The following is a 14,957-nucleotide window of genomic DNA, read 5'->3' as shown; positions in this document are numbered from 1 at the left end:
CAATAATGTAAGTGAACCAAATAAAGGCTAATTCATTGAAAGAATCATAAAAAATGCACATACAATGTTTTTACTTTGTAATGTCATATTTTATCCTAATACGTGAACCTCTGTTCATTCCATGTGAAATACTAGTTCAAGATAACCTCAAAGTTGTTTTCTTTCTAACAGGTTTTTTTTTTTTTTCATTAAAATAAATCCCCATGTCTCTGTGTCTGTTTCTCCCCCCCCCCCCCTCTCTCTCTCAATTTCAATCTACCTGTCTACCTATCTATCTATCTATCTCTTGTTGCAGGTGCAACCTTGAAAGACCGCCAGATCTGAAACAGACGTTTAATTACACTATCAAAGGAAATATTGGTCGGGTAAGGATTGTTTATTATGTCGAACATAGGCCTATACATAGACCGATAACCATGAAATGATGACATACGTTTATTAAATCTCCCGCTTTTGATACGGACTGTATTCATGAAAGAAGGAGTCGCAATATCCAACAAGTGTAATTATATTTATGTCCAACATATAAAATACTCCTCTAAGTTTATTTTCTCAAACATGTGAGGGGAAAACTTTTCTTTTTGGCGTTGGTTTGCAGGGGCGTCACCAGCTTTTTTTGAAGGGGGTTGCGTTTTGACACTAAATGTAACGAGATTTTTTGGACAGACATTTGGAATATAGGAAGCTCTCAATCCCTAGACTTTTACGGTTTTTTTTTTTTTTTTTTTTTTAGGGAAGGCAAGCGGGGAAAGGGCACCGGCGTATCTAGGATTTCATCTTGGGGGGGGGGGGGGGGGTGTTAGTATGCGAGGGAGCGAGCAAGGGGGGGGGGGAGGGTGTGGAAGTGCCTGTTGTCCCCCCCCCCCCCCTCCCACGGTGAGAAAATGATAGTGACAATTTTGAAACCCACACTGCCCTGTTTTGCTTATCTTTAATAAATTGATAAGATTAGTATGTCAAACACATGTTTATTGGATTGCAACCAGGAGTAAACACCTGTATTGTGTATGAGTATAGTGCCATTGATGGTGAACATGCTCAAGTGCCATTGATGGTGAAACTAATTAACATGATAATGATTGAAACCTGTATGTCCGTGTAGTGAAGTACACACTACACAGTATAGAGACTTGGTAATGCAGGTGTATTGAGAACTGGTTTTGGCTGGTTTGAGGTTGGCCATTTGGTTGTACGTTGGTAGAGGAGTGTATTAGAAGGAGTCAGACACACCCTAGCTGCCATGTTGAGTGGACAGAGTTCTCCAGAGCTGTCACACCTGTACGGTACATTTACTACTTTGCAACACGCAGTAATTTCTCTGAGAAGTTTAATTTAAGCAGCTGTAAACTACTGCACTGGGTTGAGGAAAGCTGCTAACCTGCCAGCAGAGTTGGAGCTGGTTTTGCAGTTTGTAGCTGTATTCGAGCAAATTTTGGTCACCATCGATGGCACTAAGGACGGAACAGAAGTTTCCGTGTCGCACTACGGACTGGACTGGAGTTTGGGTGATGCACTTAAGCTGGGACTGCATGGCCTTGAGTCTCCATGTTGCTGAGACAACGTGCATGTGAGGTCAGACGAATTATCGCGATAGCCACCTCGCGTTGGTAGGGAGAGTCGCGTGGTTACATCGTCAGTTAGCGAGACTAGTGGACACGTCCATAGACTTACAGAAGCCAGATCATGGTAATGTATACATTCGATACACATTCGCATTGGAGAGCAGGAGTAACTGCAAAAATCTGACAAACTTTCAAAGACTAGCAGTGAGATGCGATACACTCGAATACACCGAGATATATTTGATTTGTACCTATTGAGACCCAGGTTGTTGTGAAATTTTCAGGTGGTTTAAATAAGTATGAAATACCGGTACCAAAATTCCCAGATGTAACATTGGTCATTATTGAGTTGAATTATAATATGCATAATGCATTCAGGTCAAGTCTGTTTCAGGTAAATCAATGGAGAATGTGGCTTTAGAGTGTGATGATTGGGTTTAAGACCTGAATGAGATTATGAAGTAAGATGTGGCAGTGATTCTGAGCCAGAATTAGCAAATTTTCAGGACAAGTCAATTCAGGACTGTCAATTGAGTTGTGGTAGCCCTGTTGGGTGGGCACGATATAGATAGCGCGACGTGAAGAGCCTAGAGTTTTAGATGTCAGGTGAGATTAGGACCTGGACATCTTGGTAAATTTGGATTGACTCAGAATCAGAGAGGTCGCACAGAGTCAAGTCAGCTCAGGACTTGCTGTGGACCAGAGTTAAAGCCAAACTTATTTGTTTAACAGAAACAGCATTACATATGACCTGTATACATGAGAAGGAATTTAAGCAAAGCGATGTTAATTTGTGAATTGAGTTTGAATTTCTTTAAGTGAGGACACTTGAGGTTAGGTCAGTGACCTCTGAGTGGAATGGTTTGAGGTCAAGACAGTGTCAACTGACGTGTTTATTTTCTAAGGGGTTGATGCAGTTTTAAACAGTAAAAGTGAGATTTTGATATTGACTCTTACATTGGGTCAATTTTTGGAATTTAGAGATTTGACCGGACGAGTTTGTTATAGAAATGGATTGACTGGTCAAATAATTCTTTTGTGTGTGAATCGAATTTTATTGGAAATAAACCTTGAGAGGTAACTGTACATGGCATGTGTGAAGTTATCCTTATTTGAGTAAACCCACGTGACAACAGTCCCCAAACTGCCATTTGGAGCCATATTTTGCGCAACTGCTGGCAATTACTGGCAGCAATATCAGGAGAGCATAACGATTACAAGCGAGCGAGCGGAACGAGCGAGCTTGAAAATTTTACATTTTACAGTCCAAAAACTGCCGTTCTTAGCCATATTTTTTCGCTTTGGAAATTGAGGGGGGGGGGGGGGCACCGGGCGGAACTGCTGGCAATTACTGGCAGCAACATCACACTGTAAAAAATCGGTGTTAGATTTAACACCATGGGTGTTAAATCTAACACCGATCAAACTTCAATAGAGGACCACACCCATAGGTGTAGAAAATGTATTGTGACGGTGTTAAAAGTGTTCACCTGGCACTTCGTGGTGTTAATTTGACAGTGACACTGTGGCTGGTGAAATTTTTTGACACTGCGCTAGAGTTAATTCAGTAATGACACCGCATAGTGTTGACTTGATATTGGTGGTGTTAATTTCAATGGTATAACACCCGTCCAGCTTCAATAGGGGACCACACCAACTGGTGTTACTGTGGTGTAAATGTGTTTACACAATTTGTCAAAAATCAAGTACTTTATCAGTAAATTCTTTATCGTCTTGTTGAAGTTCAAAATTAACAAGAAGTGCAGTAACTAAGAAACTATTCAAAAAACAATTTTAAATTTTGAAATGACACCCGAAGGTGTTAATCTAACACCATGAATGAGCACCGGAAATTTAACACCAGCTCGGTGTTTCATATTTAACACCGGACTTTTTGCAGTGCAGGTGAATTGCATAACGATTAAATGCGAGCGAGCGAAGAGAGCGAGCTTGAAAATTTTACATTTTACAGTTCAAAAACTGCCGTTCTTAGAGCCATATTTTTTCGCTTTGGAAATCAAGGGGGGGGGGGGGCGCACCGGGCGCAACTGCTGGCAATTACTGGCAGCAACATCAGGTGAACTGCATAACGATTCAATGCGAGCGAGCGAAGAGAGCGAGCTTGAAAAATTTGACATTTTACAGTCCCAAAACTGCTGTTTGAAGCTATATCTGTTTTTTGCTTTAGACATTAAGGGGGGGGGGGGGGGGCGCACCGGGCGCAACTGTTGGCAAGTACTGGCAGCAATATCAGGAGAATTTAAATGCGAGCGAGCGGAGCGAGCGAGCTTGAAAATTGTGACATTTTACAGTCCCCAAACTGCCGTTTGTAGGAATATTTTTCGCTTTGGAAATTAAGGGGGGGGGGGGGCGCACCGGGCGCAACTGCCGGTAATTACTGGCAGCAACTTCAGGAGAATGGCATTACGACTAAATGCGAGCGAGAGGAACGAGCGAGCTTGAAAATTTTGACATTTTACAGTCCAAAAACTGCCGTTTGAAGCTATATTTTTTCGCTTTGGAAATTAAGAGGGGGGGGGGGGGACGCCCGGTGCGCCCCTCCCCCTGGATCCGCCACTGGTAGTCAAGGGTGTCGGTTTAAGTCCGTGACTGGGGGAGGTATGACCAGCGAGGTGGCGTCGAAGTGACCAAGCGGGGGAAGGATGTCCAAAATCTGCACTTTAGAGCATCCCCTGCTCCGTATCGTACGGATGTACAGTACGGTCGATAGATAGTAAACACTGTATAGAATACTAGTAGATATGTATAAAATCATTGCTGCCAGAACCAGGGGTGCGAATTGTTTTTGCCCACGTTTTTTTTTTTTATTTTTTTTTATTTTTTTGGTCCCTGGTGCAAAATATAAAAAATAGAAAAGAATAATTATTTAGCGTCCGGCGTTGAGGTCGCTCGCAGACTGATTTTTTTTTTTTTTTTTTTTTTTTTTTAAGGATCTGAAGGGGGTGCGTTCGCACCCAACGCACCCCCCTGGTGACGCCCATGGTTTGTTTGATCTTGTTTTATATCGGTTTGTAGATTTTAATTCATCGTTCGCTGTCTTATTTTTTAAGGGGCCTATATCGTACAAGCTTTGCTTTCGAGTGGGACCCCCCATGTCCATTCTTATCCTTAATCCTGGACTGGTACCATAGGAATGTGTATATAATTACTTTTTTAAAGGTACCATAATGGGTTTTTTTTTCATTTGGTACTCATTTTCACATGTATTTTGTTAATCTACTCTTTTGCAGTTATTACATAAATGTTCCACTTATACATTGTTTATAATTTCTCTGTTTATTTGATGAAAATGAAATGAAATGAAATTGAACTTTGAGCTTTTTTTCGGTGGAAAAGTAAACTACTGACATGTGTTATAATATGTGTGTAAGTGTATAAGATAATATGTTGTATATAACCGAAGAGCTATTGATCTTTGATATAACTCATTTTATAGTACATGCCCGACAAGGAGGTTCCAGAACTACGAACGTCTATTTATGACTTCTGGGACCAATGCGTGCAACTCCATGAGCGCCTACTGATCGTCATTGCTCGTGGGCTGAATCTGGAGGTACGTACTCCAACAAAGTTCTTCTAACTTTCAGCATGATTGTGCCGGCGTATTGATACTCAAAATACAGAGAAGGCGGGAATTCTGAAGGAAACAAATACGAGTCTTTTTTTTTCCTTCTCGTTCGAGGACATTTGTGCCTTCTAACAATACTTACAACGTGTGGTAAAAGCAGACGATATTTTTCTCTTGGAAGAGTAAGTGCTTTTCCTTGATGATTATCTAGCCTGTGTAGACATGATAATTGTTATGGTTAATTGGGAATAGAGGATAAGATTTGACTTTAAACAGAGGCCATAATCCCACCAAGCGTCGTCTGGCGTCATGAGATACTTTTTCCACGATGTCACTCTCGACGTAGGTTTATAAATTGTAACACGACATAATATCTCTGCTGACATTATGACTGTGTATTATGCTCCGCTGACAATTGCTCCGTAAAGAGCGACAAATGCTCAGCCACAATGCTATGCAACAAAAATATGCTCCGCAACAAATGTTCCGCAACAAATGCTCCGAGACATTTTGCTCTGCAGACGATTGCTGTTGAGTGAGGGTCATGGATATGTCATGGTACAAACGTACTCCTGGAACAGTTAAATATGTTTATCTGACAGTGCTTTGGCATTGATAATGGAAGGGCTGTCTGATAGAGCAATGGCATTAAATGCCAACGCTCTATCATTACACCTTGTTTCGCAGTATTGCAAATTGTTATACAATTACACTGTATATTGAAAACCCCATTGCTCACGGTCATCACCTTTTCACACGTGTACAGTCGCATTTAACTGTTATGAGACGTAAACAGCGCAACCTAAGATTACAAAATGTAACCAACAAAATTAGTGATTTTATTTGATTTGATTTCCAGTTATTGATTCCTGTATCATCATTGTACATGAACATACATGCACATGTATATATTCATACATTGTTGGAGCCATACATATACATAAACATCAGTGGCTAAGAAAATATTTTTTCGTCATTGCCTTTACACAATGTATAGCAGAAACTATCAGCAATACAACCGTACAATGAATAATACAGTAGGCTTGATTTGCGTGCAGCTCTCGTACATAATACACATAGAAAGAATAGAAAGGGGATTACTTGCGTAGAGATAGGATAGTAGAAAGGAGAAAGGGAAAGGAGAGGTTTGTCTGCTTTCACTAAAGGCTTACACAAAATTAGTTCACCTGGATCATTGATCAGCATAATGAGGCATGACAAAATATTTCTTACCGAGGTATCCAGTGACAGTTCATGATTACATAATATATTACATAATAGATGAAATGAAGTGAATGGCAGAAGTAATGCATCGGGCAGTATGTCTTCTTCATTTTCCGCAGGAAAATTTCTTTCTCAAATTCTACGAAGGTCTCGGAACTGACAGCAATAACAGCATCCTGCGCACCCTGTACTACCCCGCGGTGTCTGTGGTGAAGGAGCGCCAGCTGCGGTGTGGAGAGCACACGGACTATGGAGGGATCACCCTGCTGTTTCAGGGTTCCCCAGGGCTGGAGGTACATGACTTAAAGGCACTGTTTAACAGTGGGAGCAGTGATTCAAAAAATGTTCGAGTTATATCATTTTCATATATTTAGATCAGTTGTATAACAAAACATCCTACCATATAAAAATTTCAAAATAAAGCCTAAAATATCAGGATATACTACTATTTTTCTCACTAAATCATAACTGTAGATGGTTTAATCTAGAAACAATTTTATTGTTACTGTAATATATCAAATGTAGGGGTGTTGTTGCTGCAAACCCAAGCTTCAACCACTACAGACATGATGGAAAACTCATTCATTGCTATTCTCAGAATTTTGTCCAACCCGATTGGTCATCACATCCTGTGGTCAGTCCACACACCCTACCTCCCTAGGAGCCTAACCTCTCCCATAAACATTTCTGGATAACCTGTCTCCATTGTCTACCAGTGCTAAGTTTCTCCCCCCATCATCCCCATCATGTAAAATGTGAGTCACTGGTGTCAGTGACCCATGGATTGACAGTGGTCATTATTAACCTACTCCTTTATTTTATTATAATCTGAATCCCTCTATTTTGAACATTTGAATATTGTAGATTAAGCCCTTCCTTCGAGTATAGATGTATTATAAAAGTGACCATGTGCTTTTGGAAAAGAGTTCTCTCTTTCACCCTCTTGAGGTAAAGACACATAAAGCGTTGGTCTCCCTTGCCATCCCTCTTTAGGGGCAATATATGGCCGTCGGATAGGGAGCACCTATTACACTTATTACATCAAATACTGTATCTGTTAAATCTGGCATATTCCATCGTCGCCTGGGATATTATCACCGTTATCATAATTGCTGTCATATTCCGAAGTGAACATTTCTTCGAATAAATAAAGAGCCTGGATTGCACATGGTAAATGAACTGGTCTCTTGGTCCTTTCTTTGGAGCGTCGAGAAAACGTTTAATACCAATGTAACACCGATTACGCCATCGAAGAATACATCAACTAAAATAAAGGTGTTACATTACTATTGTTCACATTTTTTATATTCAACAATACTTAATAGTTGTTATAATGATTAAGATTTTTACATTGGTTACATATATTCCGATCTCACATTTTAGAACTATTTTGGAGCACTAATGCGCTGGGTTTTTCTTTCATCTTTAAAATTTGGCAAATAATGCCTTTAACTTTTGCGACTCAGTATAGTTAGGCAAGTACACTTGCTACTTACCACCGATGCAGGTTCGGAGTAATGTACCGATGACGGGAACCCACTGTCCTCTGGGTTGAATGAAAATGATAATTATGTAATTATAGTAAAACAGGGGCGATCGGTATTTAATAGTAAGGGCGTAACAAAAAAAAAAAAGCCAACAACAATTAGACATTAACAACACCTGACATGATCACGGACAATTTCACGTGATTCGGTCTTGTTGCTTTTGAGGTATAGAGTTCACAAAGTGTCCGGAATAAAAAAATAAAAAAGAATCCAAGCAAAAATAAAAGAAAATCATAGGCAATACAAGAACAATTGCATATAAGGTTTAGTAAGAGAAAAGTTCTTCCATAAACAACCAACTTATTGGCAGATATTTGTTATCACTTGTTTGCTAAATCGCTTATTTTTGCGACAGCTATTCAGTTATTGAAATCGATTGGGAATTTCGATTCCTGATGGGTTATACATGAATCTGTTTTGTTTTGCTTTGTTCGATCGAGTACTTGTATTTTCTCCTTCGTAATGTGACCGTAACTCATGAAACCTGATCTGGCGACATAGAATGAATTTTGCAAGTCAGGGCCACGTATAATATGCTTTGTTCTTCATGGTAAACCAGGTGCGAGATCGTGACGGTGACTGGATGAAAGCTGATCCTCTGAAGGGCTCCATCGTCCTGAACATCGGAGATCTTCTACAGCGCTGGACCGCAGACATTCTCAAAGCTACTGTAAGCTCATGCCAAATGTAGACTATGTCTTATAGACCGATTCAGTGAGGCGGTTTGTGTATTATCGGCATGGGCAGCGCCATTACTGCGGTGTCCCGTCCGACCCCCCCCCCCCCTCCCCCCCACCCCCTCCCTACATTAGCACGCGCACGGAATGAAAAACTGATGCATGGTTGTTTTAGCCAATAGGCGTCTCGTACTGAGTGCACGAACGCTTGCTTAGTGCGCGAACCTTTGTAGCAAGTGCGCATACTCCTGCTAAAAGTGCGCGATAAACATGTTTCCGGGGGTGGGGGAGGGGGGGGGGGGGGGTAGGCTGGGACACCGCAAATTGAGCTAATGGCTGCGCCCAGTGCCACAAATCAAATTGTCTGCTGCCCTCAACGAACCCGAATCGGTTTATACTCGAAGAGTTTTATCGCAAAACGAGCTGACTCCATTCTTGTTAAGATTAGATCTTTGTGATTAAGGCTGTTAAAAAATAAAGTAATAGGAAAATACAGGATAGTTCTAATCATGTCTTCTATAATGTTCCTTGTTGCCACAAGTGAGTATTACTGAAAAGGTTTAATTCTGCTTGAACAATATCGGTAAATCTAGTCAACTGGACTTACTTGTAATTTGGAGTAGCGACGTTTCGCGTCCGCTCCGGGACGCTTCATCAGGCCGACTGATCTTTGGCGGCAATTGGTTGTTGACCCGTAACAGGGTCGGGGAATTTCGGAAAGCGCCGAGGAATCTTCCGAACCGCCGGGTTGTAGGCTCCGGCTAGGTTGTGTCTCAGGCCCCCTCCTCGGTTTAGGGATGGCTCCTCCCTTTTAACGTAGATGGACTCTTTGACTCCCCTCTCGAACCACCGTGCCTCGCGATCTAAGATGACTACGTCCTTGTTGTCAAAGGTGTGGTTACTGCTGTTCAGATGGGAGTATACGGCAGAGTCTCCACATCCAGACGAGCTAGCTCGTCTGTGCTGGTACATACGTTTGGCCAAGGTCTGCTTTGTCTCTCCTATGTATAGCTCATCACATTCATCATCCTTGCATTGGATAGCATAGACCACGTTGTTTTGTTGGTCCTTCGGGGTCTTGTCCTTAGGATGGACTAACTTCTGTCTCAGTGTGAAGAATAGGCTTGAAAGAGACAGAAATATGATGTTTGCTGAAGATTCTACGGATTTTCTCTGAAAGTCCGGAAACATAGGGAACCGTCACGTTGTACCTCCGCTTTTCTGTCGTTGTCTTGCTTTGGTTCGGTTTGTCCTTGTGTCTTGGTTTGGATTTATGAACTGCCTTCTCGAATGTCCAACCGTTGTATCCACATGCGCTGAGTGCCTCTTTAACGTGCCTGTTTTCCTTGATTTTCGTGTCCTCATCAGAACAGATGATATCTGCCCGGTGGAGTAGGGTTTTGATTACCCCTAGCTTGTGGACCAGGGGGTGATGCGAATCAAAGGAAAGGTACTGATCCGTGTGTGTTTCTTTCCTATAGACTGATGTGTGTAGCGTACCGTCACTCTGAATATTGACCAGGCAATCCAGAAAAGCGAGTTTTCCCTCTTTTGCTCTCTCTCTTGTGTGAACTTGATGTACTTATTCACCTTGTTGATGTGGTCAAAGAAGGAATCCAGTTGGTCTTCCCTGATTTTTACCCACGTATCATCTACGTAACGGAACCAGTATGTTGGTGAGATTCCAGTGTACGAATGTAGAGCCTGGCGTTCAAACCGTTCCATAAACAGGTTTACCACTATTGGGGACACTGGCGAGCCCATTGCACAACCATGACACTGTCTGTAGAAACGGCCATTGTACACAAAATAAGTGGTATTCAGGCACAGCTCCAATAAGGAACAGACTTGGTCCGGGCTGAGCTTCGTCCTGTCACTTAATGATGTGTTCTCCACTAGAAATTCTCTGACCACTTGTACTGCTTCGTCGGGTGGAACGCACGTGAATAGAGCACTTACGTCATACGATGTTATTGTCTGTCCCTTCTCTAGCCGAATGTCCTTGATTTTGTCAACAAAATTTTCGGAGTTGATGATGTGGTGGTCAGAATTCCCAACAAGTGGTCCTATTATGTATGCAAGGTGCTTTGCTACATTGTAAGTGACGGAGTCTATGCTACTCACAATTGGTCGTAGAGGTGTGTTCTCTTTGTGAATTTTCGGCAGTCCATAGAATTTGGGTATCGAGTCACCTGGGTACAGTCTGTAGTACAAGGCCTTTTCAATGACTTCCGATCTCTGTAATTGTTGCAGAATGTCAATCACTCTCTTCTTGTAGCCAGTAGAGGGGTCACGCCTGAGAAGTTCGTATGTTTTTGTGTCGCTCAGTAGCTCATTCACTTTGCCATCGTAGTCCGTCTTGTCTAATACCACAGTGCATCTGCTTGTCTGCTGGCAAGATAATGATGTTTTCCTCCTTGCTTAGTGTTTTGACAGCCTCTCTCTTTGCACGTGAAAGGTTGGAGTTTGGCATTTTGGCAGTCACTAAACAAGCTGACACCCGAGTTCGTAATTCCTCTGCTGCCGAAGCCTGTAGTTTGTTGTTCCTGATTGTTGACTCAGTCGCAGTTATGAATTCTGCGTAAGGTATGCGGTCTGGTGCTACCGAGAAGTTCAAGCCTTTCCCGAGAATGTCCTTTTCCGCTGCGCTTAAGGGTCTACTAGAAAGGTTCTTGACCCATTTATCTTTGGAATCCTCTTTCAGATGCAGTTTACCCTTCTTTCTCCAATCCTTGTCCGTATCACATCTAGAACGCTGTGTATTCAACAATCTCGTGAACTTTTGCTGTTGTCTTTCTTTTGACTTCCGATGTTGGGACAGCTGCGACTGCGTTGAAAGCTGCGACACTTGCTCATAGATGTCTGTTGGCAATCGGTTATACAAATCATCTGATAACTTACTCACTTTATTTTCCAAAGAGTCGATTGTGAAAATAGTTTGACGGACCCGTTCATTAAGTAATCCTTTCTGTGCCTTGGCGATGATTTTTCCCGCTTTGTATCCCTTCACTAATGGTTTAATCCATAAGCTCCGAGGTGTAACATCCGAATGAAGACAACGCAGGTTGAACCGAAGATGATTCCTATAGTCGGCTAATTTCCTCGACGCTTTCTCATAATTCCTCACCAAATCTAGGCAATCTTTGCCAAATTGGTTTAAGATATGTCTGTGAATGTTCTCAGTCATCCAGGTAAAGTATCACATGAACAATATCGGTAAATCTAGTCAATTCTGCTCCATCTGATGATGGCCTTACTTTGAAATGGGGCTCAGCTTATTTTGCAATAAAATTCTTCACTTGTGCTTGATGCTTGGAGATATATGGTGCCCTGAATCAATAACTATTAAAGCTTTAATGTGCCTCACAGATGTTTAGATAACCAACTCGTCATGTCGACATCCAGTCTGAAAGATGTCTCCAACAGGGTGTAGACATTATCCGGCAAGCTCCGAGATCTTGTCATACAATCATCTATGTCGTATGGATGTTTAGGAGGCGAGATTGATTTGGTCATCTGATCATCTCTTCTAAGGGATGTAGCCATGATGAGGTCCGCATCTCGTCACCTTATCATGTGTCACAGTGTGTTATCACTTGAACTAACTCACTCGTCTATTTGGCTGTTTGACCATCCAAAATGAAGTATATCGGAGGAGATGGAGTAACGTATAAGTACATTGATTTCATTGCGGTGAATTTACACAACGGAACCAAACATTCATGTATGCAGAGCCTCTCTGAGCTCTAACCTTGAGAATACATTTGTCCAAGAGTGGATGAATTCATTCCACACATCAAATGTTAACAACCTTTCAATTCTGTTGACTAATTATTCGCGTCGTTAACCTTGACATACATAAAACTAATTGAATTATCACATAACATACAGCATTATAATGCTATATTATGCTATATAATGATATACTAGTATTAATAGGTTATAACCTATATGCATATGGGACGACGTTAACATGTATGGCTTGCCACAACTCATATCATTGAGTACAAAATGTTTATCCGGAGTTCAGTTTCGAGGGTGCGATTCCAGTTTATCGGATGGCTGTAACAGAAATGTACTGACATTGAATCGCGACTTCCGGATGGCAGGCGCTCCCCGAGCGTGCGAAGACAACTTTGGAGGCGGTGAACGCGGGTCGCTTGGAGAATGCGATTTAGGAGCGACAACGACGTCCTTTGTCGCGACGACGTAAAGTCCGGTCGACCGTGTTCAATGAAATATCTTCTGCATGATCCTTAATCCAAAGGATGGAAGACATGACGAGATTTTAGGCAAAATCCGAGATCTTAGCATCTAATCATCCCTCCGTGCGTATGTAGACATGGCGACATCTAAGATCATCACCTCTTGAAAAGGATATCACCATAATTACTAGCATTCAAATCCGAGATCTTGTCATCTAATCATCCGCTCCACGAGATGTAGACATGACGCGATACAATATTTGTCATCTGCTCTCTTCGCACTCTCTTCTGGATCACAGTCCTTCTCAGGATGTGCACATTTTCAAGAAAGAATACCTCTACTCTCGCTTTATACTATCTATCTCACCTCTCCCTCTTCACTCTATCTACCATCTCCTCTTCCAACAGTCCTTTTCAGGACTTACCACATGGTGAACCGTAAAACTCAATCTTCATTATCGACACCACCATGCAAACCTCCACCTTCAAAGATCATCTGATCTACTCACCCATTGTATCCCAGTATATGATACAAGATGCAGACATGATGGGATCTAAGATCTTCTCATCTGATCGTCTGTTATACAGGATGTGGAGATGACAAGATTCGAGATCTTCTCATGTGATTATAATTATTTCCTCATCGATGTCGACATGAAAAGTTGATTATCTGGGCATCTTCAAGCTCCCATACTAATCTCATTGCTCATGCATTGACTCAGTGGGGAATTCCAATAATGAACCATAGGTGTAGATGGTATCTCTCTAAAAAAAATCGAGTGAAAATTTTCACTCTAAAAAGAGTGAATACAAAAAAGAGTGAATTTCGAGTGAAATTGGAGTGAATTTTGAGTGAAAATGTTCATTTTCACTCATTTTGGAGTGACCTTAGGGATCACTCCAAAATCTTCGAGTGATCCCTGACGTCACTCCAAAATGAGTGAAAATGAGCATTTTCACTCAAAATTCACTCCAATTTCACTCGAAATTCACTCTTTTTTGTATTCACTCTTTTTAGAGTGAAAATTTTCACTCGATTTTTTTTTAGAGAGTATACGTGTGATAGGCTATACACCTGTCAAAACGGCGGGTGCGATCGGTAATGGGTTAAAGGCCTTCACACACATTGTAAAGCTGATGTTTTATCATTAAACATTTTATAGAATGGATGCTGAGATCCACAATGCAATCGCCTGTCAGTGCCCGTGATCAGGAAACGACTACTAGTATTCGTTTTCTCCCATAAGTAGCGCGATTTTTCAATCTACTTCGTGACGTGGAGAAAAAACAACAACAAAAGAACAAGGGATGATGAAGAAGTGAAGGAGATGAAGCAGTGAATTGATTTCTTCATGGGGGAGGGGTTCGTCAGCAAAATCGATTAGTTATGTGGGGGTTTTCTGCAATTTGAAGTAGCATACAATGTACTTGACATAGGTCGTTTTTATCATTCTTTTTAACGAAAACATTACTTGCCTCAAATGTGTTTATGTTTGCTTCACTTATTTTTTTTTCTGTGCAACAGCATGTTTTTGATCTGCAGAAGTTGGCAGTCCTGTTGATGTATCCCTTTTCAGTTGTCTGGTGCAGTCTGTTGTGACAATGATCCTCGTTTCTCATGTGTACGTGCCTGTTCTCTCCTAAAGCCTCATCGCGTTGTTCGCTACGATTACACCAAGGCCCGGCAGTCCATTGGATTCTTCGGAAAGCCTGACGACGAAACCGTGATCGAGTGCGTGGACGGTAGTAACAAGTACCCGCCTGTGAAGTCCAATGAATTCTTCACTGATCGTGTCCTACCCACCTACACAGGAAACGATCAGTAGATTTGAAGTTGATTAACATAATCCATACTCGAGATTTTTGTGGTCATTTATGAATAGATTTCAATTCTTGTTTTCTTGCTTTTAAAGAGCACAATGAAAGTCACTCAAATACATTGATATATTACAGGATAAAACCGGAAGCATGTGGTCCGAAATATCGCATACAAATAATGATAAAACAAGGTAGCAGCACAAGTTGCAAAAGTTGCAAGTTGAGCATGATTGCTTAGAAAGAGATAAAAAATAAACAAAACCAATTTCAATGAGGAGATTTACCTCTCCCCTTACCCATATTACCCCACATTAAAATAGGGCCTTATTCAACAT

General features: G+C 41.5%; 1 protein-coding gene across 1 annotated transcript; it reads left to right on the top strand.

Annotated features, from left to right (window-relative positions):
* The first annotated feature begins 5,022 nt into the window (after window positions 1-5,022).
* Window positions 5,023-14,630, top strand: LOC139710157 (uncharacterized). Its single transcript, XM_071622090.1, has 4 exons — window positions 5,023-5,136; window positions 6,495-6,668; window positions 8,482-8,592; window positions 14,451-14,630. The coding sequence occupies exons 1-4, from the start codon at window positions 5,023-5,025 to the stop codon at window positions 14,628-14,630; spliced, it is 579 nt and encodes a 192-aa protein (XP_071478191.1).
* Window positions 14,631-14,957: the final 327 nt, after the last annotated feature.

The sequence above is a fragment of the Diadema antillarum genome, unplaced genomic scaffold (assembly GCF_040938485.1).
Source record: "Diadema antillarum isolate AM-2024a unplaced genomic scaffold, OU_Dant_1.0 seq00001505_RagTag, whole genome shotgun sequence".
In the NCBI taxonomy this organism is placed as follows: domain Eukaryota; kingdom Metazoa; phylum Echinodermata; class Echinoidea; order Diadematoida; family Diadematidae; genus Diadema; species Diadema antillarum.
Note: the sequence above shows the minus strand (reverse complement) of the source record. Positions and strands in the feature narration are given on the sequence as shown.